Source organism: Mesocricetus auratus, unplaced genomic scaffold, assembly GCF_017639785.1.
Source record: "Mesocricetus auratus isolate SY011 unplaced genomic scaffold, BCM_Maur_2.0 Super-Scaffold_100018, whole genome shotgun sequence".
Taxonomy (NCBI): Eukaryota; Metazoa; Chordata; class Mammalia; order Rodentia; family Cricetidae; genus Mesocricetus; species Mesocricetus auratus.
The window spans coordinates 1,187,088-1,211,850 of record NW_024429199.1 but is presented as its reverse complement, the minus strand read 5'-3'; the positions used below and the strand labels follow the sequence as shown (position 1 = coordinate 1,211,850).

Here is a 24,763-nt window from a genome sequence, read left to right as displayed (position 1 = left end):
TGCCCTGCCCTTTCTCTTAAGAAATCTTATCAGGTTACACCTTACATTTGAAGGGAATGAGTCCTTCTGGAGTCGATGCACATTATGAACAAAGATGCCATCTCCTAGACATACTCAAGGACCTGCGGGCTGTTCTGAAATGATTAATTAATTGTCACACTCAGGGTCCAACTTGCTTTGGAAGTTGGGACAAAATACACCCCTTTCTGCTCTTCTCCTGATTCTGCAGAAAAGTCCCAAAACCTATTCATAGACTCCTGCTGCACCCCAGACTTCACCTTGTTCGAGGCTGCTGAGATCTGAGTTCACAAGACCCTAGGCTGAGATCAGTGTCTCCACCTGCATCTATGACTCTTCAGACTGTCCCAGTGCCTGGGCCCCATCTCTGTCCCCTCACCTTTTGTCCCCTCATATCTGGTCCCCACCTCTTTTTTGGTTCCCATCTCATCCCATGTCCTGGCACTTCTCCTTTGAGACCCTTTCCTGCTCTTTACTAGGTAGAAGTAAAATAGTCCCTGAGTAGTTCTGGTGTCTTCTGGGGGCTGCTAATTTCCCAGGGGACCTAAGGAGTAGGGTAATTCTATCTTTGTTTCCGTCGCATTTGCTCTGTGAGGCTGTCCATCCCAGCTCCTGCACCATGTCTCTCTGTGAGGCTGTCCATGTCTCTCTGTGAGGCTGTCCATGTCTCTCTGCAAGGCTGTCCATTCCAGCTCTACACCATGTCTCTCTGCCAGGCTGTCCATGTCTCTCTGTGAGGCTGTCCATGTCTCTCTGCGAGGCTGTCCATGTCTCTCTGCGAGGCTGTCCATGTCTCTCTGCGAGGCTGTCCATTCCAGCTCTACACCGAGTCTCTTCCTAAATGACCCTGTGGGTGCCTTTCTGCCTGCACGAGTGCTTGTCCTGATGTCCTCCTCACACAGCCTCAGAGTGCCACACGGATGCCTAAGTGTCCCCAAACACTCAGATGGGTAAGGGTTTTCAGAAGGTCAACTGAATGTTGATTAAGAACTGGTTTAGGACTGACGGAAGCAGAGGCAGGCACCCACAGCTAAACACTGAACTGAACTCCTGGAACCCAGGGACAGAGATGGAGGAGTGATGAGCAAAGGGGTCAAGACCATGATGGTGAAACCCACAGAAACAGCTGACCTGACAAGGGGGAGCTCTTGGACCCCAGACTGATAACTGAGAGTCCAGCAGGGGACTGATCCAGACTCCATGAATGCAGTGTCAGTAAGGAGGCCTCAGAAATCTCTGGGGCCTGGGGTAGTAGATCAGTGTTTACCATGATGTACGAATGAACTTTGGGAGCCCATTCCACATGGAGGGATGCTCTCTCAGTCTGGACACGTGGGGGAGGGCCCAGGTCCTGCCCTGGATGAAGTGACAGACTCTGGAGATCCCCCATAGAGGGCCTCACCCTCCATGGGGAATGATGTGAGGGATTGGATGGGGGGCTGGGAGGGCTGGGGGAGGGGCAAGGGGAGAAGGGTGGAAGAGGAAGCTGGGATTGACATATGAAGCAAGCATGTTTCTAATTTAAATAAAAACATATATTGGGGGAAAAAAGAACTGGTTTAGTTGGTGATTCACAGACTCCAGGGACCTTTGAGAAAGGAGATCCAGCACTCCTCCCAAGCCCTGCTTGCTGGCTGCACCATGCCGGGAGCATGCTGGACAAACGACCATTGTTTTTCCTTTATTGACTTTTCCTCTGGCAGGCAAGAGTGGAAGCCTACAATTGTGCCATGCTCCCTCCCTCCCTCCGTCCCTCCGTCCCTCCGTCCCTCCCTCCCTCCCTCCCTCCCTTTCATTTTAATCAGTCTGCATTGGCTAAGGACCTGCTCACAGTCAGACCTAGAGAGGCCACATAAACCTTCACCCAGCCCAGGTATGGGCTGTGGGGTGGAGGCAACAATGTTTTCCACCAGCAGGGTGCTCTGAGAGAAGGAGCAGCTCCACAGAGTCTTCCTGGCAGCCCGGGTCCACAGACACACTGCCATTTTGGCAACTGTCTGCGCTCCTGTGTGCCCTGAGGGTGTGATGTGCCTGCTTTTCCTCAGGTGACCTGGGTGTGATCCAGGTTGAGCACCCTCTGGGAGAAGCTGTGTGTTAGCGGCGGGGGTGGTGAAGCAGTCAGTCAGCTGTGCTGGGCTTGCTGCACACCCCGATATGTCAGTAGGACTCACCGAACATGTGGGGGTGCTCTGTCTTCCTCAGGGGTTCTCCTGAGGGTGTCTGTGTGTGCCTTCACCTCCTAAGTGCTCTGTACACACAGATGCTTGGAAACTATGGTGGAATGGTTTAAAGGCTAAGCATGTGAGGCGAACAGCGTTTCTGGCCAGCACTTCCAGTTTCAGGGTGAAGAGGATTTGCCCTTCCCCCTTGCTTGGTCTCCTAACACCTGTCAGGATGGTGTTGCGGGACAGTAGGTTGTGTGAGAGTATGGAAACACTGGCCAGAGGGGCAGTGGCCCTCACAACCTGTGTCCCTGGTTGGGGTGAGGGCAACTGTCCTAATCAGGACATCCCAGAAGCCTTTATGAGCCTTGGTGATCAGAAGTGAATTCAGTGCCTTTTGCTCTCCTTCCTGTGGGGGGGGAAGGGGTAGGGAGGGGGGTGGGGATGAGGTGTAATGAAAGAGTGCTCTTCTGTGTACCTTTCTCCAACCCTCACTTTGCCCATTCTTTTCTCGGACTCACGGACAGCCCTTGCCTTCCTGATGTTTGCAAAGTGGGTTTTTCTTGGTGAAGTACCAGAGTACAGTGAACCACTGAGTTATGGCTACCTGTGTCCAGTCAGGGCTGATGACCATCCTGGCACTCAGCACCTGCCTTTATTCCCAGCCTCACAGCTTTGTAGAGTGTCGAGCCCCTTCTGATGCAAGGGTTTCAGCTGCTTTACTCCTATGACATGGGTGCTGTGTAGACCAGAGAATACTGTGCCACACTGCACACAGACAGATCAGCGCATTTCTTTTTCTTGGAAAAGAAAATGAAATTATCTTACCTGCTAGCTGTCTTTGGGAGTGCTTCAAAGTGACCAGGAAACACGGTTCCTTCTGACTCCATTCTTTGCAAAAAAGAGAAGAAAAAAGTGATTTGTGTGGGAAGAGCAGTAATTCATATCCCATGGGACCTGCTTATCATGCAGGGCTCCGGTGGGATCCTGGTAGCATCCTGGCAGCACAGACCTGGGAAATTCTGGTGTATCTGATTGCCAGCTCAGGACAATGCTCGACAGCTGCTCTGCCACTCCACTTGGCACCCATCAAAGGCAGCTCCCCTGACTGTTGCATGTGCCTTGTCTACTGGGGAAGATGAGTCCAACGACCAAACATAGAGACTCAAGGTCAGCTTCAAATTAGCTGTGTACTTGGGGTTGCCTTCCCTGCTAATGCTGGCTCTCCTGGGTGCCAGAGGCAGAAGTACTGCTTGCTGACTGCTATGGGTAGGCCCTGGGGTGGTGAGTCTTCCCAGGCAACACTGAGCTGCTACATCTCATTCTATAGCACTAAAGAAGTGTCTGAGACACCTCAGTGTTTTCCAAAGAGTATCTCGTGAAGACATCGTAGTTACGCATCTCTGGATTTCGGAATGAACAATTAATCATGTGTCTGAAATCTATGAAATGTGGATGTTGGGAGGGTTGTGGTCTCAGAGTTTCTCCTTATCTTAGGTGGCTCTCCTATTGCTATGACAAAATCAAAGAGCAACTTGGGCAGGAATAGGTTTGTTTGCTCAGCTTCGGTATCACAGTTTATCACTGAGTGAAGTTGGGGCAGGGACTCAAGGCAGAAGCCTGGAGGCAGGAGCTGATGCAGAAGTTGTGGAGGGGTGTTGCTTATTGGCTTGCTTCCCCTGGTTTGCTCGGCCGGCTTTCTTATACAGTCCAGGATCACCTGCCCAGGGATGGCATCACCAACAGAGGGGTAGGCCCTCCTTCACCAATTAGCAAGCAAGAAAATGCTCCATAGACATGACCACAGGCCAACCTAATGGAGGCAATTCCACCATAAGGAAAGAGGCTCCCTCTTGCCAGGTGTGTCAAGGTGACAACCAACATTGACTATCACCATCCTGAGACGTTCACATACACTGGAGCCTGTTGGTCCGCAGGTGCGAGGAGTTATGACTGGTAATGGCTGGTACTATTGGAATTTTGTTGTTTTACTGGGGGAGTTTTCATGATTCTTCTAAGCAAGGTATGGGAAAGAACCTTGCTCTGTGTTCTCTCTCTCTCTCTCTCTCTCTCTCTCTCTCTCTCTCTCTCCCTCTCTCTCTTTCTCTCTCTCTCTACACACACAGACACACACACACACCCCACCTTGAAAAGCTTGCTTTGTAGATATTGAACGAAGAACAAACCAAACACCAAGCCACCAGGACTTTCTCAAAATTAAACGAGAGTATAAATAAAGAACAAAACAGGAAATGGTGGCTTGCTGAAGAGAATACTGCAGTCGCCCCGGAAAGGGCCTTTCCCTGCACTACAGAACAGAGGTTCAGAGACACTGTGAGCTAAACATCTCCAGCAGCTTTGTCCTTAGCAGACAAGTGTCTTTCAAATGGTCCTGCCTGAGCCTGCTCTTCAGCAATCACTAGCAATGTCTGCATTGCTCTAGAAACTGTGACACTGACTAAACGGCCCTGCCCCGAGCCTGCTCTGCAGCAATCACTAGCAATGTCTGCATCCCTCTAGAAACTGTGACACTGAATAAACGGCAGCATCTTCCTATAACTGTTGGGTTGTCTGCCATCATTTCAGCTTTCAGCAATGAAAGGAAGTGGCCAGAGGGGTCATGCTTCCCTCTTGGGTCCTACCTGCAACATTGCCAATCTGATGAGTGCCACCCAGGGATACCACAGAGCAGAGTTGAGGGGCTTGTGCACAGAGCTCTGCCTACTGATGGGTGGTGATCTCCTGCTATGTGTTTGAGCCTCAGATCCTCTCCTCTAAGTACAAGGACAGTAACACTGAGCTCCAAACCACGTGAAAACTAACAGATAATGTGGGTAAATTCTGGCAGGTCTATTTGGGAAACAAGTGAATGTCATGTCTTGCTGGGGTAGTCTTCTTGGGGAGTGTGTGTGTGTGTGTTTTTAATTGTGCATGAGTGCACATTCACATGGGTGTGTGTGCATGCTGTAGGGTGTGTGGATGTCAGAGGACAACTTTGTGAAGTTGGTTCTCTTCCACTTTTATGTGGGTTGCCAGGCCTGTGGGCTAAGTGCTTTTACCCACTAAGTCATGTAACTGACCCCAGAAAATGGTTATTGAAGACTCCTCAGGTGGAATCCTGAGCCTGGGCCCATTACTAACAGATAACAAATGGCCTAGGCTGGAGCCTGCTGCCTCAGTGCTGAGCAGTGGAGGAATCCTGGATGAGGGGCAAGTCACCAGATCACTCATTCAACCACTTGGTGAACATTTTCTAATTCTCAGAGATGTGAAGATACTCACCTCCCTGGAGATGGAGCCAGATGAACATCTGTAATCCCAGCACTCAGGAGGCTGTGGCAGATGGATCACAGCAAGTCCAAAGCCAGCCTGGTCTACATAGCAAATGCTAGGCTAGCCAGCGATGCCCTGTCTCAAAAGTCCAAAACAATCGAAGGCACAGAGCTCGTGTATCGATAGAAACATGGACCCAAATAAGAGGGATAGCACATCGTTGCTATGAGAGAAAGGGTCCCTTACAGCATAGAGAAGGAGTAGGGCACAGAAACTTTCTATTGGAGTAGCAACTTCAAGCAGAGCTATGGAAAAAAGCGCGCCACCAAGGCAGCTTCTTGAGGGGCACAAGTCTTTGAAGGCCGCTCCTTGACTGTTGTGTCCGAAGAGCACCAGTGTCTGCTAGAGAGTGAGGACTGACATCTGTTGTGTAAAGCTTAGACAAAACTGTGCAGCGAGCCCTGTTACAGGCTAGGAGGCAGGCAGAGGCTCAGTTCTAACTCTGGAGTCCAGGGGCTGCAAACTCGGAGTTTCCAGCTTCCATATCCTCCAGGGCCAGGAGTACAGGGACCTCTAGGCTCTGAGCACCCAAGAAGGGCAAGGTGGAGAGTCCCTGGTGGCCTGTGTCTGCAGGCTGTGACTATCCTGGACTCTTTGGCTCCATCCTTGAGGTCCAGTAGTCTCTGAAATGTTCTGCTGTCATGTGTGATGATCTCTTCTTCCTACTGAGTGTTCAGCTCCCAAAGGTAGGGCCACCGGATCCAACGAGGTGCCCCCAGTGACCTCACATGTCTCCAGTAGACCATGTAGGCAAGGTTTGCCTACAGCTAACCTATTGAAAGATGGCCCTCTTCCAACCTTCCTCCACTCAGCAAAAGGCTGGAGGTTTGTGAAACTGCTCCCTCCACGCCCCTTGCTTCCCTCTCTAAATGCCCCTGGGACTGTCCTTAGACACCTCCCGGATGCCGACGCCTTCTGCCTCAGCCTGTCTGGGTCACAGGCTGCAGAGCAGCTGAGCTGCACCCCACCCACCACCCCTCCCTAGGCACCGTGCCTGCTTTGCTTCTAAGTTGCTCTTCTAAGATCTAAGTCAGAAGCTGGGAACTCCGGGACTCTTCTTGCTTTTACTGTGTGAGCCCGGATTGCTCACTTAACTATGCGTGAGCCTGGGTGCAAGTGTAACATATCCCTGTGTCTTTACCAGCTGTGTCTATCAGCTTTGCTCCGTGGGGTGTCAAAAGTAGAGTCTATGTGAACCTGGTTCACGATCATTTCCACCAGTTCCTAGAGCTAAGCTTGGAGTGCCATCAGCGCCCATGGGGATAGGTGTGGTCTGGTCAGCTGACTCAAGGGGATCAGAAGGCCTCCTGCTTAGTGTGAATGCGCACATATTGCGAGTTTCGTGAGTGTACCACTCACATGATGCCCTGTGATTTCCATGGTTCGGAGCCCCTCCCTCCTGCCACCTCGCCCACACCAGTGCAGCTGGCCCCAGCGCTCAACAACTGCGGAGGTCAGAGCCACTTGACTTTATTACTATTTGAATACACATAGCATTCACGATAGCAATGTGGAAAGACAAATCTCTCTCCATCTCCAGGACCTACAGTTTCCCTTCTTACCCCAGCAAGAGACACTAGCTACCTTTGTGAGAACTCTTCCGGAGAGACTTTTGCATCTGTACGCCTACACAAGGGATGCGTTCCAAGAACCCCAGTGAGTGCCTGAAATGTCAGCTAGAACTGTATGTACAATGTTTTTTCTTGCACACATACCTACGATAAAGCCAAATTTATAAATTAAGCATGGTAAGAGAGCAACAATAATAACTAACAATAAAATTTGATGTGGTAATATACTGTAATAAGGGTTATGTGACTGTGAAATTTCTCTCAAAGTATCTTGGTTTCTCATTATATTATAGTGATATTTTCAGAATGCGGGTAACTGATTTCCCCCAAAGCAAAACCATAGTCAGGCACGGAGGAGGCCTGCAGGGATGTACAGTTGTGGATGCATGATATTTGCATGGTCCCTGCCCACCATCTGAGAGCTCACTATGTAAATTTCAGCATTTACCTTGACGATCACTACCTTCCCCTTTTCTTACCTCTGAGTCTGGGGAACACAGATCTCCTCCCTGTCAGGCCCCCCATTAAGACCCATAAGCTTGCTCATGGGCACACCTCCAGCCGTGGCAAGAGAGAGGCCGACTCAGGCCTTTGAAGCAGCAAAGAGAACATTCCCAAAGGAGGCTCTTTTCCAAGATTCCGTTCCACCCCATCATTAAGGACCTGCCTAAGGCAGGTACATGCTGTCATTTTCATAGGTGTCCTCGGGGATATCTCTTCTGTATTTCAAACAATAAGTATTTAATGGAGGGGGATGACCACACTGTGCTGGAAAAGTCAAGAGAGGAGGCGGGGTATGCAGTCATAGTCATGCAGAGACCAATGCAGTCATAGTCATGCAGAGACCGATGCAGTCATAGTCATGCAGAGACCAATGCAGTCATAGTCATGCAGAGACCAATGCAGTCATAGTCATGCAGAGACCACCTCTTGGTTCAGGAAGCAGAGGACCTGTCACTCTGCGGAGGTTAGGACCCTGGAGCCAGACAGGAGGGGTTTTCTTGTAGAGAGCTAGTAAAGTAGGGGGTGTGAAGGTAGGGGGGCTACATTCCCCCTGCTTCCACTTCTCACACCCATCTTCCAAGCTCAGGCCGTCCCCTCCCAGAGAATAAACCTAGACAGCGGGGCGGGGGGGGGGGACCAGGGGACATGATTTAGGCAGGCAGCTCCCGTTTGTAAGGAATGTAGTGGAGAGCATCAGGCCCAGGCTAGTACCCAAGATCTCCAGAGTGCTGCTCCTTAAGGTGTGAGACTGGTTATGGTGGGGTGTTGAAATAAAAACAAGTGAGTATCTGAAACCAGGAGGAGGCAAGGGCAGCTACCCATAGGCCTTATACCTGACTCCATTACTTCACAGTACCTTCTAAGGAGCAGGTCTAGGCCAACAGTCCCTGGTGGCAGAGCTGGAGTTACAAGGGAGTTTCCAGACTGGCCAAGAGGATTGAAAGAGATACAGCTGGGATGCAGCTGAGTAGCTGCCCAGCCAGTAAGTTCTAAGCACATGTGTAGCACATCTGTCTCTCACGTTTCCAGCTACTCCGCTATTTTCAAATCCTGCAGGGTTTGGAGCTCGACTGCACATGTTAGCTCGTCTTGCTTTGTGACATCTTCCTCCTACCTCTGACCCAGGTGGCCTTTGATTTTTGGTGGCTCTGACTGCTCTGCCATTCATGGCTGGGGCAGGGAAGGTCCTCAGCAGCAGGGAGGAGAGTGTGTTCAGTCAAAGGTAGATGAGTTTGGCTGCTGCGACAGTCCTCCTTCCCCAGCAACGGCTCTGCCACCCAGCCTTCCCGACAGCAAAGTGAGGGTGCTGTTTCTGTTGGCAAGGAGTCACCATGGACCTGGGGTCTCCTTCTACTTCCTCGGCACATCTAGAAGCTTCATGTCCTACAGGTTCAGGCAACAAGCCTGCACATTCCGTTCCTCTAAGGCGGGTCACCTTCCCTGCTGAGCCCTTGTGGGGACCATCACTGACAATTCCTGTTTCTCCAGGATGAAGTTGGCTTCTTCAGAATGTATTACACTGATCCTTCTCTGTCTAGAATCTCCAGACAACAGCATATCCATAGTTAATCACTGGAACAGACAGCTGTAAACAAGTTCCCTCACATTTAATGAAACCAACTAAAGCAAATTATATTTTATCCTGTTCACCTTTCAATTGTATTAAAATAACTACAGTGATATCTGGGTGCAACTCTCTAAGACTTTTGTGTGTTGAAAGGAATGTATTGCCTCCACACATACTGTATTTGGGCTGCTGTATTACTACTGTTATTGCTAATGTGTAAGACACTACATCTTTCCCTCCTTGTACCCTTAAGACTGTCCTTGTCTCTGCACTAATCAGATATTCAAGCTAGCCCTGACCCTTCATTGCCCCAAAATATGAAATCAACTATCTCTAAGGACTCTTGATTTTTATTTATAGGATGCATATTTTATCCTATAAATAAAATATGGAGAACAATATCACAGAGTAAAATTTTAATGCTAGGAATGAATAGATGCGAGCATTGACTTTGTGTTCTGTTAGCCACATTTTGTCAGAATTGGGAAAAGTGTGTACTAAAAGAACTCATTTTCTCAATTTAACAGGCTCTATTATCCTCATTTCTTGTTTTTTAATAAAAGATTTATTTTTAATCATGTATATTCACATGAAAGAAGTATGTTCCTGAGCTGTCTTTCTAGTTCCTGTTGCCTCCATTCTTGTCATATGAAGTTGTTTCAGTCTTTTGTTTATTTAATTTTGTTTTTGCAAGCACTGAGTATCAAACCCAGGGCCTGTGCATCCCTTACAAACATTCTTTCCCTGAGCTGCGTCTTCACCCCAGCGTGAAGGTTTTGTTGCTCTTCAAAGTGTTCTTTTATATTGAACACACTTCTATTCAAATAGATATGTTTTACCCAAACCTTACAAATGTAGATACACACTTCTGACTCCAGTTGAAATGGCTGTGCTCCATGGCGAGCAATGCTGCCCTCACACAGGTGCCGGGTGCACTCTGCAGGTGCAACACTGAGCCAGATGCTGAAGGGCAGAGTCATGTGTGGAACATGGGCTCCAGGGATGCACACACATCACTTATGTGCATGAGCCAATGAGGAAGCTGTGTGATTCATACTTAGTCCGTACTTAAGGTTACTATTAGTCAGACAATAGGGAGTGATGGAGTGGAGAGACTAGTGCAGGGGAGGAAATCTCTCTGAAGCCTGAGCTCTTGGGCCATCTTTGAGAATGGCTGGATTCAGACAGGTGCCAAAGTGAGCCTGTATCGTTAGAAATCACTTCACGAATAGCCTCAATGACCTGAGAGCTGTTGGGGCATTAGGTGTCTACAGGCTGCTTATGAAAGATACTAGGTCACAGTGAATTCAGCATGGAGCCCCAAAGGGAGATGAAATAGGACTAGTGCAATGTTCTGAAATGGTAGTGACAAAGACCATTACACTGGGGTCAGACCCCTCCCTGTGGTTAACAGAAGGAAACAATGTAAGAGTCAGCAGAGACGAAACAACAGAAAGCCGTGGACCTTTCTCCCTGTCTGGTTTACCTACTTTCCTTCCTACATCCCCCAAATATGCCTGCCCAGCCCTATTGCATCACCAGCCTGGGCGCTTCTGCCTGGGAAAGTCCTAATTCTGATGTCATGTTCTGATTCTCCTGTTTCCAGCCCCCAACTGCACTAGTAGAACCGATTTCTTCTGTCATTGATGCTCTGGCATTTCATATCTTACTTATATGATGTAGTTATTTATATGTGCATATTATCATTGTCTCTCTTTTCTACTTTTTAAAAAACAGGTGGTGACTATCTTGTAATCTTTCTGTCGCCTCTCCTAGAATGTTCTTGAAGGGGCTGATACAGATGCCGCATTTAGGACTAAGTCCTCAATAGTCTGTAATTCTTAGCACTTTGACCAGTTATGAGACTTACATGAACTATTGCCCACTGTAAAGAAAGGCTTCTCTGACCAGGGCTGAGGGTAAAAGCCATTACCTGTCTTGGGAGTCCCAGCCGTGAACCTTGTTAAGGTTCTAGTTAAGATATGCTTGGTGCAATAGCCGCATGACTGTTGTAGGACAACCGGTTAATTTCTGATTGGACTTGAGGCCTGCTTCACAGGGGGAATACGCATCTGACACTGTAAAACTGGTCAGAGCCTATGGCTGAGTAGACCACAGGCCCTAGCAGGAAACCTGCTACGTGTGTTTTGCTAAAAGTTTGCGCAGTCAAGCTGACTTCTGACCGTGTGTACACCACTAGACTGATGCTGCTCTCAGCCTCGGTCAAAGCACCTTCTTTTTACAGTTTTCGCTTGGACATTAGAGCAATGCTCATTGGAATTCAGTGGTTCAGGATGCACCATCATTAGAAAACACAGAAAAGGAAAGCTATTTGAAAAGAGTGAAGATATCAGAAAGAGCTCTCAGAGAACGAAACTCATCCCTACATTGTTTATTTCTCTATTTGTATATTTGTCTCTGATTTAAAAACTCACACAGTTTAAAACAGCACACGAAAGACAGTAAAAACCACGTTCCTTTCTTCCCAAGGATAACCACCCCAGCCTTTTGAGGCTTTTCTTTCTGAGACCCAGCCTTTACAGAGCACTGCAGATTCCCACACGAAGCCACGCATACACTGTAGAGAAGTGCCCTTCACACGCCCTCTTACACACACACACACACACACACACACACACGAGTACACGCTTCAAACCACAAAGTATTCCATCTTATGAGTTTGGAATAATATACCAAATCAAGGCTTTTTGAGGGGTGGTTTTGTAGTTTTCAGTACTTCACTACTATAAATATATTTGCAAAGACTGATGCTGGCCCTGGCCATACATTTTTGGGCTTTCTTTAGATTTCTTTCTTTCTTTTTTTTATTTTTCAAGAGAGGGTTCCTCTGTGGCTTTGGAGGCTGTCTTGGAACTAGTTCTTGTAGACCAGGCAGATCTCGAACTCCACCTGTCTCTGCCTCCGTGTGCTGGGACTAAAGGTGTGTGCCATCACCGTCTGGCTAGATTTTTTTCTTAATAATTTTAAGTATATTATTTTCATTAGAATTTGTGTTCATTCTTATTTTTCTTTTTATGTTTTGTTTGTTTGCTTGAGATAGGGTCCCACTATGTAGCTCTGACTGTCCTGGAACTTACAGTTTAGACCAGGCTATTAACACTGAGCCTTCATTTACACGTGATAAAATTTCACTGTCATCTTCCATCGTTCTGCTCTCCCTAATAAGATTTTGTGTGTCTTGCTATCATTTGCTTTCCAAAGCTGAGGTACTTCCTTATCTTTAGTATTGTTATTTTAAATTCTCCTCTCTCTCCCTCCCTCCCTCCCTCCCTCTCTCCTTCCCTCCCTCCTCGATCCATACCTTAGTTTTGGAAGGGGAGATTTTGGGGCACCTGCATTCCCTCGTCCCCCCACTTTTCTGAAGCATCTGAACCTGTTATTGAAAGTGAATGTGATTTACTAGTGATTCTCTAAACTCTAAAATTATCCTGTGGAGACATTTAGAGGTTCTAATAAATTCATTTATTGTTCAGGTAAGTAACCTTGTTACTTACATTGAATTTGCCCCTGGTTAGCAGGTAAAGCGAGCAGTCACTCAGGCATGGCAGGCTGAGGGTTTGGACACTGCTTGCCTCTGGCTCTCTCTCCTCTCCTTGTGGTACCCAACACTCCGTCAAAAATGCTCCTTGTTGGCCGATAGGGACCGTGTGTCATCCATCAGGGCTCCCACACTGCCTAAGACTGGCGTTTCTGTGAGAGGCAGCCTAAGACATGGTTGTTCCTCATTTAAAAAAGGAGGAAGGGGAATGCCAGGGAGGGAGGGGGAGAAATTAGTTGAACAGAAAGGGTTTTTTTCCCCCCTAGGAAAGGTTTTTGTTATATTGAGCAACTTAGGGAAAGTTAAGTTTAATTTTTGAATATCAAAGACTCTCTTTAGATTTATTTATATTTGAAAATTTGTTGCTAGTTCATTTTGTTTTAAACTTCATTTTAAACATTATTCCATTTTATCTATTTATTAAGTGTGTGTGGGGGGGGGTGTGCACATGTGTGGGTCCATGCATGTGCAGACGAGCATGGAAGCTAGAGATTAACCTCCATGTTCTTTCTTAGATGCAATCCATCTTCGTTCTGGGTCTCTCTGGGACCTGGGACTTGCTAGTCAGGTTATGCTGGCAGGACAGTGAACCAACCAGGTAGATACACCTGTTCCTGCCTCCTCAGTGTTAGTGTTACAAGCACAGCTACTATGCTTTTTATGGGCATGGGACCAGATCCTTACCTTGCAAGACGAGCACTTTCTCAACTGGACTTTCTCCTCAACCCCTAACCAAAGGTTTTGTCTTTCCTTTTGACGCTGATGCTACTACACACATTGGTAATCTTCATACTACAGGCAAAATAGGATAGGTATGTTGGTATACAACTGTCATCCCAGCACTTATGAGACAGAGGCAGAAGGGACCCAAGTTCGAGGACTGCATAGGAAGACCTTGTCTCCTGAAACCAAAACTAAACAAAGCAAACGAAACTCTAAAAACAAAGGCAAAGCAGAAAGGTGCAGAAATACACTCTACAAAATATACTCTGTTTCTAAAATCTTCAAACTCACAAGGAAGAAGCAGAAATTTGATTACGATAGGTCAAAATGAGACCAACTTTCACCTAACAAGGTCTTGTTGGTTGCTGTTGATCCATCAGTGTTTTGGCCTCTTTGGAGGCACAGAACATTTTTGTTTGTGCCAAGGAATCCAGAAATAGATTTTTATGTTATAAATTCTTACAGTTATCACAATTCATTGACTCTGACAGGTGTTCAATTACAAGATGTATCATTATCTTATGATATACTAAGAATTAAAAAAAATATTCCCTACCACCTTGGAATTCTGATCTGCTTGACCTGCAATAGGGACAACCTTATTCCAGGAATGTTAACATGTTAAAAGAAAAAAAGTCTCATAGAATAAGTGAGATGGGATACTTTCCTCAACACACAGGAACAAAGAAAATTGATGTCTTTAACAAGCCGTTGATTTCTGTAAATTGTTTTATTTTTACTTTATTTGTAACTGTGTGTACATTTATGTGTCTGGATGAGGACTTATGTTTGTGTGTCTGGTGTCTGCAAGAACCCAAAGAGGCCTGGGGAGTTATAGGCAGGTGTGAGCTGCTTGAGGTGGGTGCTGGGAACTGAACCTGGGTCCACTGGAAGGGTAGTCTAGCTTGTTTCTTTATCTGAAACATTCAATAGTGTGTGAGATAAAAATATTTGTACTTTAAAATTCTATTTATCGTGTTGGAAGTGTGGGTTGCTAGTAAAGTGCTTGCGTAGTGTATATAGGACCATAGGTTCAATCCCCACATTGAAAAAAAGTCTACCCACAAAATATGGTATTTCCAAAAACAAACCTTCCCCTATTGTGCTTTAAGAGAATTTCTAGTTCTCCCCTTTTCGTCCCTGAATAAAGCGATCTAGTCCCTGCATTGCTACCCCACCAAGGCATGGGGAAGCTCGTCCTAACACCTTCTACAGACTTGTCAGCAAAAGCTTCTAATTTCCACTGGAAGGTTCCACTACTCTGTAGAAGTGAATTTCATCACCTAACATAGTCCCTGAGTTAAAGTCTACAGCTCTGCTCCACTCAACACATTCCTGACCATGCTGGGATATTTAACCTCCATATTTCCAATTCCCCTGTTCCCTGGTCAAGGTTGATCAGTGGCCTTTGAGATGTATGAAATTCTACCTGAGCAGTTTATGATTAATACTGTCAGCTGTAAACAGTTGCCCACAGTCTGACCATCTTTATCTAGGTGACCTCTTAGCATGCCTCTTTCTGGTTATTTTACCATCTAAATTTCTGCATACTTGACATCACTTTTACCATCATTTATGTGTCTGATGCCCCCTTCACCCAACATCATGCTATGCAAAATGTGTTGCTAAAGGCTTTAAACTAGTAAATGAATTAGCTATTGCCTTATGCATTGTTATTTGGGTTGTATCAGTTAAAATGAACATTTCTGTATGCAAACCCCTGTCCACATTTTGACTAAAAAGATGTTATGGTTTTAATGGAATTGACTTGTATGGTTAAATTTTTTTCAAAAGAAAAAGAAGTGAAGATAATTTAGCAGTGGATCAGTGCTTATTCTTAGAACACTAACAGACATCGTGTGTCCATAACATAAAGAGGGTTGCTCTCTCTGCCTGGACTCTTAGGGAAGTGCCTGGACCCTACCCTGAGTGAAATGATAGACTCTAGATATCCCCTATGTGGAAGGAATTGGCAATAGGGTGAGAGGATGGGGGGGTAGGGGGGTGCGGGAGGAGGGGAGGGAGAGGGAACTGGGATTGACATGTAAAACAAGCTATTTAAAATTAAAATTAAAATAAAAAATTATTAACCCCACCAAAAATAAATAAAAAATAAAAAATTATAATTAAAGCAAAGAAAGAAGGCTAAATATCGGGGAATGGATGAGTTTATGTAATACAATGATATTAAATATAATATAATATATTGATTTATTTAACATTAAGCATACATGTAGAAATGTCATGGACAGTATTTAAATACTATGCTTTTTATTAGACTCAAAAGCGTTCAGTTGCTGGTGACAACACCAGGTGTGTCTAGATCCAGCAGTCTATTGTCTTCTGCATGTAGGCTCAGACGTGGTAGGTATGCACGCACAGAGCTGTGTGCTTTCAAAACCAAACAGACATTTCTGGTTTTGTTTTGCTTTCTCTCAGGACTAATTCCCAGGACCTCTCTTGCCCTTGTGGCTTGCCTCCTCATTCAGTAAGACTGGCCCCAGCAGAGATGCAGACTCAGAAGGTCCCAGGAAGGAAGCGTGGCCGGCCCCCACTTCACTCCACGCCGGTGCAGATGGCAGTCCATAACCTCTATTCTGCTTCTGCTGGCTCTGTACCGGCGGTGACAATCCCAAAGAAGAGAGGACGGAAACCCAGGTACAAGGTATGCCTCCACCATCTCCTCCTCCCCAGTCATATCCGTCTGGGGCACTGGGGGACCGGGCAGAGCTCTGATGCAAAATGTTATGGAAGACAGGAGCCTAGGAAAACACAGGCGAGGAAATAAGTCTCTCAATGGAGCATGTGACAGACAAGGCCTCATTGTGACAACAGCACACAATGCATGACCTTATGTGTTCTTTTTCGTTTTTCTTTCTTTCTTTTCTTTTTCTTTTTTAACAAGTAGAGAAAGCGAATCACACCAGATGGGGAAGCTATGAGGTGAGCAGATTTTAGGCCACTGCTAAAAAATTAAGCATGTAGCCGGGCGTTGGTGGCACACGCCTTTAATCCCAGCACTCGGGAGGCAGAGGCAGGCGGATCTCTGTGAGTTCGAGGCCAGCCTGGTCTACAGAGCGAGTTCCAGGATAGCTTCTAAAACAATACAGAGAAACCCTGTCTCAAAAAACAAAAACAAAACAACAACAAAAAAACCCAAAAACCAAAAACCATTAAGCATGCATCTAAATGAGAGTGTCAGGCACTCATCTGTCCCTTGTTTATATGCACTAGGGTGACTCTGGAAGTCACTTCTAGAACTTATTCCTCATCTGTTTCCATGGAAGTTGATGTTATTCCTTAGACATTTAAAGTAATGCCAAGAGCAGGCCGATGTCAAAGGATGTAGGAAAAGCTCACTGGATAGGGACTTAGCCAGGGACTCTGGGGTGTTCATTATAGTTTCCTGGTGTCAAATTTGGTTCAAGAGACAGGTCTATGGCAAGAGAGCATCATAAGAACCAACAATATGGAGAGGCTGTGGGTGGGGAGCAGGTCTGATGAAATGACCTCAATCTTATAATCCCACCCCTGTGCTAGAGCAGATCATGAAGGGACTGGTTACTTGAGGGGAAAGAGAAAACAGTATCACCAGGCTTGTTCTCTGCAGGCCTTAGGCTTTCGAAGAGGAGCATCAGAAGTTGTCTTAAAACAAAAGCTGGTGTTTCTATCCTGATACCCAGATACTGCAACCAAATGCAAATTGTCATTTAACTCCCAAGTATCAGGAAAATGTATGGAAATGATTGCAGGTCAGCAGGAAGAGCTTGTAAAAGATCAGGACATGATTCGACCTTTATCAATCAACCTTCTCAAATCTTCAAAATACAAAATAAATAAATAAATAAATGAAACAACAACAACAAAAAACCCAACCCCCAAAATCCCCCAAATCAAAAACAAACAGTCATAGGGGAGATGTTTGTTATTCAAAATTACTTGAGGGTTACTTGCTTTCGTTTTCTTAACTGTTTTTGAGTTTTTATTTATTTCTATTGTATGTGTATGTGTTTGCCTGAATGCCTGTGTACTATGTGTGTGCTGTGCCCGAAGAGGCCAGAAGAGGGCGTTGGATCCCCTAGGATTGATGTTACAGATGGTTGTGAACCGCCATGAAGTTTCTAGGAATTGATCTTGGTCTCTGCAAGTGCATCCAGTTCTCTTAATGGCTGAGCCATCTTTCCAGCCCCTTTATCATCTTTAATTACATGTGTGTATGGAAGCTGGAGTTGTCTATGTGTAGATGTGTGCACATAAGTGCAGCTGCCCACAGAGGCCAGAAGAATTGGCTTCTTCTGAACTTTAGTTACAGGAAGCTGTGAACCACCTCATGTACATGCTAGAAACAGAGTTTGGGTCCTGTGCAAGAGCTGTGTGTTCTCTGAACTGTGGAGCCATCTCTCTTCTTGACCAAAAGAAGTCAAACTCTTCTGCTGGGTATTTTCTGACAGGGAAACCTCTTTTGTTCATGGCAATGCTGACTTTGGAATTGTATATCTGCTCTCAGAAGCTAGCCTGGGTGCCTGTACCAGCTCAGTACCTGCTTGAAATCTGGGAATTGCATTTGAAGGGCTGGGACAGGGCAGATGTTCTGTTTCACAGAGCCAGGGAGCAAGTCCAAGCTCAGAGGGAGTGCATTAAAGCTTCGATTGGCCTTCTTCCTGGTCCCCTGGGGTCTGTGACCCAAGAATGAAAATTACAAACAGACATAGAATTTCTTGGGCCAAGAAAAATGGCCATTCACTCCATGTAACAAACCTGATTTACTCTGGAAGTCTCCTCCCTCCTAAAAGGGATTTTTCCAATATCCCGGACACCTCACAACAGTACACAGCTTAGGTTGGCTGGCTGACACACAGGCCCTGCACAAAGACACCAGGTCTGTTCCCACCACACGAAGAATGTTTTCTTTGGGGATGAGAGGCCACAGTTATCTTTTGAGTCTATTTCCCATATAGTTAGGAAAATGCATGGGCATTATCTCAGACCACATGTTCCCAGACGACTACATACGCCTTAAGCTTAGTGTCCTAGAAGAATACTTCCAAGTCAGGTTCCAGTCTGTGTGGACCATCATCTGTCAGTGATGACACAGGAGAAATAAGATCCATGCGAAACTTTTCACGAAGCTAAGACAATTCCGCAAAAGACTACCCTTTATTCTAAACACATGTTAGTGTGAGTGTTTTTATCAGACATGCATACTGACTGGAGCTGGTGACTTAAAATCTTCTCATTTGGAAAAATAAAGTTGGTAACCTGGCCTCCTAGTTTTATTTTGGTGATTTCCTAGACCCTGACACCTTATTTTACCATTGAGGACAGGACTGTAATTGTGGAAGAGCCAGCAAGTAAATTGTACAGTCTCACTTCACTTACCAAATGACCACTGATTTGGCAGTTTGAAGTATCTGGGACACAGTAGGGGAGCCAGAAGTTGTTAAAAAAAAGCCTGACTAAGCATGGCAGAATCTTACTTGGTCAAACCTTAAAGATCTTATATTTTATTACTAAGAAAATGCTTCTTGGACTTGGACACAGAGACATATGTTTGTGTTACCAGCTGTCTGGAGGCAGAATGATTCTTAGAGTACATGAGTTTGAGACCAGTTTGTGCCTCAAAGTAGTGCTCTGTATCAGTTAAAAATAGTTAGTTAGTTAGTTAGTTAGATAGATAGATAGATAAGATAGATAGATAGATAGATAAGATAGATAGATAGGATAGATAGATAAATAAGATAGATAGGTAACCAACATTAAAGTAGGAAGTGAATGTGTTGAGATGAAGAAGGAGTCCATAGGGAGTATGAGGGAGAAAGAGAGAGTAATAGGGGTGAATAGGATCGAAATGCATTACAGACATGTATGAAATTGCTAAAGAATAAGTAAAATCATTTTTAAAAGAAAGGAAACTCTGTGCTCTCCATCAGAGACTGGTTAAACACTCCTTGCAAGTTCAGTAGTTTCTACCATGAGCTACAAAGGGGAAGGCATTTGGAGGGGGAAGACAATGAAAGAGTAACAATAACTATTTACAATCTGATACTATATTGACACAATAGACAGCACTATCACTATTACAAAATGGCAACCTTACTAATACACTGTAATAGTGGTCGCTATAAGTAGTGATACTGGATAAGACAACCTTGAGTCTTTGTTGAGGTTTTTGTCTGAGAAATTCTGAGGATGTCTCTATCTTCTGACTGTGTCCAGGGCTTGTGTCCACTGGTGTCACCCCCAGCAGCTCTCCCAGCTCTATCTCTGACAGAAGTATCAGCTATCTCCCACCCAAGAGACACAGACATCTCTCTTCTCTTGACAGTAGGGCATTTGACTGCTTCTGAGCCTCAGGCTAACATGGGTGAGTTGCAGGCAGAAAAGGGAGAGTCAAACCGGTGGTCAGATGTCAGTTGTCTGGAGTCCAGAGTTCATGCCCCATCCAGGGTGCATCTCACAGAGTCTGTTGCAGCCCCAGGCTTCCTGCTGCTGTTTTACTGGGGCCTGCTCACCACTGAACCTTGCTGTCCACTGTCACCATGGCAAAGAAAGCAGATAACCTCTTAACACCACAGTTTCTAGAAAGCCACACTCAGCCATGACGACAGCTTTCTTTGTTCTAAAAGGAATATTTACTTCTTAGCATCGTGGTCAGGTCCTCAGTTCAGAAACTCTTCTGAGAGCAGCAGGCAAACTTCCCTTATAATTCAAGACTAGCGAACACCTTGATATTTGTAAGGAGTCAGGAAGGGGCTGCCTGAAGCTTAAACTCGAGCTTCCGTCCTGTAGTTGCACTGATTTTAATGTCTTCAAATAGTAGGACGGCCATCCTGTTGGTCAAGGCTGTGAACTAAAAGCCAGGTTTTGAAAACAAACAAACCAAAACCCAACAGGATTATACTTTTTTGTGTCATTCACCATGTAACAGCCATACTGTGTGACACACTTTGAAGTTGAATCAGCCTTTTAAAGTGTGTTCTTGTCACTGCCTTAAGTCTGTAAGCCAATACAATAAACCCAGTCCTAATTTGTAGCATTTGCAAGATTTACAAGGTGAAAATATGCCCATGCTGTGGTCTCTGAGCCACCAACAAATGAACCTGAGCAGGGAGCAGAGTGAAGCTGCCCAGCAGCCTACCCTCTTAGTACAGATGCAAATGGAAACAATTGGAGAGTGATGAACACTGAACTCTCAGTACTTTTACTGTACTTAGTTTAGCTATGCAACTCAAACTTTAAATACGGTTTGTTTAACTTCTGCTTGGTTAGTTGGGGTTTCTATTGCTGGGACGAGACATGACCACAGCAAGTCTTACAAAGGAAAACATTTGATCGGGCTGACTTACAGTTCAGAGACTTAGTCCATTATTGCCATGGTGGCATGAAGACAGACATCGTGTTAGAGAAGGAGCTGAGAGTTCTACATCTGGATCCACAGGCAGCAGGAAGAGAGAGAGAGAGACAGTGGGCCTGGCTTGAGCTTTTGAAACCTCAAAGTCACCACCAGTGACATACTTCCTCCAACAAGGCCACACCTCTTAATAGTGCCACTCCCTATGGACCTATGGGGGCCATTTTTATCCAAACCACCACAACTATCAACTTTCAGTATTTCTGAAGATTGTATATTTCTTATGGACTAATTTAAGTGGGTTCTGGACCCCCACATCTGCAGTTCTGCTATGTGCTGGATGCCTTCAGTCACGTGTCCCCTTCCTCAACAAGAGGGCTGGTCATTTGACCTGTGGCTACTGAAGCACAGAACGTGACCCCCTGGAAATGCATAGTTTCTACTGAAAATTATTATGTCACAGGGTATGGCAGACAGCAAGCCTCATGGACTCTCTCTCTCTCTCTCTCTCTCTCTGTCTCTCTGTCTCTCTGTCTCTGTCTCTCTCTGTCTCTCTGTCTCTCTGTCTCTCTGTCTCTCTGTCTCTCTCTCTCTCTGTCTCTCTCTCTCTCTCTCTCTCTCTCTCTCTCTCTCTCTCTCTCTCTCTCTCTCTCTCTCTCTCCCTCTCTCCACCACCCCGTAGCCACAGGTTATAGCATCACTCATCGTTGTTTTTCTTCTTGGCTTCCTGTTTTACTGTGTCTTTCTTCCCCACCCCAGCAGCCCATTCAGCCCCTACAGTACTTGTAGCACCTTCCCATCCGAGGAAGAATCTCAACTCTGATAGGAAAAACCCCCACCTCCCCCCTCACCCTTGTGTCTTTGAGACATCCTTCCTGCTGCCTTCTGATTTCATCATGATGCCTGTAGTATGTTGTATTTGCATAGTTTTATTTCCTTGGGTAAGTGCTGAGGTAAAGATGGTTAAATTGGATTCCAGATTTGACCAAAGTCAAGGCCAAACAATACATCCCCTTCATCTCTTGGGTGTTTACATTCTCCCAGATGCAAAAGGCAACTGTGGATTCATGGCAGGCTCACCCCTAGAAATGGAATCATGCATACTTCTTCCTGGAATCAACTTGCATTTTACCAGACAAGTTTTTAGAATACAGTCTGAAGTTAAACACAGTAAATGATTCTGGTTCTCTAGCTGTACTTCCGATGGCCTCCCCTTACAACCCCAAGGGAGTTTTGAATGAACAAAGAATGTGAGTATCAGGGTGAAGGAAATGAGTCCCCAAGGCAAGTGTGGGGTGGGGACAAGGACGAAGCTATCCTTCTTGCTCCAGCTACTCCAGCAGTGGTGCCGCGGATGAGGCATCAGTGCCCGTGTGATGAACTTCAGGAAGATGTGTCAGCTATAGATGTATCAGTGGTGGCTTTGAAGGTCAAGGTTTAGTCCAGCATGCGGGAAGGTCTCGGCAGCAGACCTTCGGCTCTTCCCCTCTGGTGCTGTCAGGAAGAGGCCCCATCACCACCCCATTCACCATTCAAACCAGATTCTGCTTCAGTAGGATCTCTACTTTAAACTGGAGTTAAAGTAACGCCAGTGTTAGCATCTTAAGCTACAATGGCTAAACTGGAGGATCTCACACCCCCAGCAGCTTCAGTGTTAACATCTTACACTACAATGGCACATTTGTCACAAACAGCAAACAGATAATATAGTGTCATAAATCACGCCCATATTTATCCTAATTGTATGAACATCTCTCTGATCTGTTTCAGGGTCCCATCCAACACAACTTCACACTCAGTCATCAAGTTTTCTTAAGCTACTCCGTCTGTGGAAGTTGACTAGCTTTTTGTTGTTGTTGATGAACAGTTTTGAGGAGTTTCATGGGATGCCATACAATTGTGATCTGCCTAGTGTTTCCCCCCTGTGTTAGCCTGGGTATAGGGGCAGATCATGGAGGTAAAGGGACATCTCTGTCTAACCATACTGTCAGTACTGGCTGAGGGGGTTGTTTTTGATCCTGTGGCTGAGGTGACATTTGTCAGGTGTCACCCTGTAAAAGTTACTGCCTCCATTGCCACACTGCAGTATTTAGAAGGAATTCATTATGCACAGCTCACCCTTAAAGACCAGGGAGTTGTGCTCACCTCTAAGAGAGGACATGGAGGTTTGCTAGTGAGAGATGTATTTGTTACCCTGCTTATTTACTTTGTCAGTCATTTACTTATGGCAGATGGACTTGTGGACATTTAGTAGTATAGACTTTGTACTATAATAAGTCACTACACTGTTGCTCTTTCTGTCGGCACCTGGCTTCTTAGGAAACTTCCATCATTCGTAGTTGTTGTGAAGATCTTGTCACCTCTTGGCAACTCCAGCTTATTCTGTGTGCTCCCTGTCTTGGGACCATCCATTTCTGCTAGGTGTCCCCTGTCCTTTCATTGAAGAATGACACTAGAAATCAATACATGAGCATTTCACTTTATTTTGTTCATTTAAACAACCAAATAAAATAAAACCAACTTTTCAAAAAATTGAAAGTAAGAACAGCAACGACAAATGCCCCCCGCCCTGCAGAGAACAGCTTGTGTTGGTTGAGGAAGAGGCCGCATCCCATCACAAATGATTTTCTGCATATTTGTGTCCCTCTATTTCTAGACTTTTCTAAAATCATGGTGACTCCCTCTTAAATGCCAGATGTGTGTGTGCTCTAACTGCTAGACTCAGTCCTCATTCTTATAAAGCAGTTCTCTCTAGTATGCTATTTTTAGCTCTTTATATTAGGCAGTGAAACTTAAATTTCTGAACACTAAATTTTGATTGTATTTCATTCTTTCACAAAAATCCTATTTTTAAAAAGTCATAGACTCCCTTTTCTAGTCTAGTTTTGATTGCTGTAATGATAGAGTAATGGCTGAATACAGGAAGGAGCTTTTGGTCTGGGGATGCAGCCAGTTGTAGAATGTTTGTCTAGTGGGCATGATGCCCTGATTGCTCACACACACACAGAGACACACAGATACACACACACACACACACACACACACACACACACTCCTCATCACCACCACCACATACAGACAGACAGAAAAGCAAAAGGAAAAGAAGGTCAACTAGTTCACAGTCCTGGAGGCGCGAGAGCAGAAGATATTATATTAGTGTAAGCAGATGTAATAGGGACCCATGAGTTACCTGGTGAATCAGGAACATGGCTTGGGGGAGGAAGTCACACTTTCTATGTTTTCATTTGTTGTTATTGTTTTAAAACAGGGTCTCTCTATGTAGCTGGATTAAAGACATGTGCTACCATGCCTGGCCACTCTCCCCACTTTTAAAACAACCTGCTCTCATAGAGACTAACTTACTTCATGAGCCAAAATCAATTCTTTCCCAAGGGGATGCCCCCAATGGCCTAGCCATTGAAGGTACTTGAATCTCTTTATTCACTGAGGACCAGTCTCCCAGCAATAAGCCCCTGGGGACATGCCCACACCACAGTGCTGCCCACAGTTTACAGAAGATTCCTGTTTGTTTAAAAGTCCCAGCAGCTGTAGAGGCTGGTGTCCTAGTCACTGTCCTGTTGCTATGAAGAGACACTGTGTCCATGGCAACTCTTATGAAAGAAAGCATTTAATTGGGGCTTCCTTACAGTTTCAGAGGTTTGGTCCATTCTCTTCATGGTGGGAAGCATGGCTGCAAGCAGGTGGACATGGTTCTGAAGAAATAGTCGGGAATTCTATGTCTGGAACCACAGAGACAGACTGGGCCTAGAGTGGCCCTTTTAAAACCTCAAGCCCACCCTTAGCGACACACTTCTTCCAGCAAGACCACACCTCTAATCCAGTCAAAGCTCCACTCTCTGGTGACCAAGCATTAACATCTATGAGCCTACAGGGTTCATTCTCATTCAAACCACCAGGAAGCTTTTGAGACAGGGTTTCTCTGTAAAGCCCTGGCTATTCTGGAACTCACTCTGA

The 24,763-nt window shown here is 45.6% G+C and overlaps 1 protein-coding gene across 2 annotated transcripts in view; it reads left to right on the top strand.

Annotated features, from left to right (window-relative positions):
* Positions 1–24,763, top strand: part of Scml4 (Scm polycomb group protein like 4) — a 100,483-nt gene that overhangs the window by 35,097 nt on the left and 40,623 nt on the right. The window contains exons 1-2 of one of the 2 annotated variants that reach the window (XM_040728231.1): positions 7,057–7,169; positions 15,877–16,102. In XM_040728231.1, the coding sequence (XP_040584165.1) occupies positions 15,947–16,102 (156 nt within the window). In that variant the 5' untranslated portion in view covers positions 7,057–7,169; positions 15,877–15,946. Of the gene's footprint in view, positions 1–7,056; positions 7,170–15,876; positions 16,103–24,763 lie in introns of those variants that run through there. The other variant, XM_005073215.4, reaches the window with a different exon arrangement.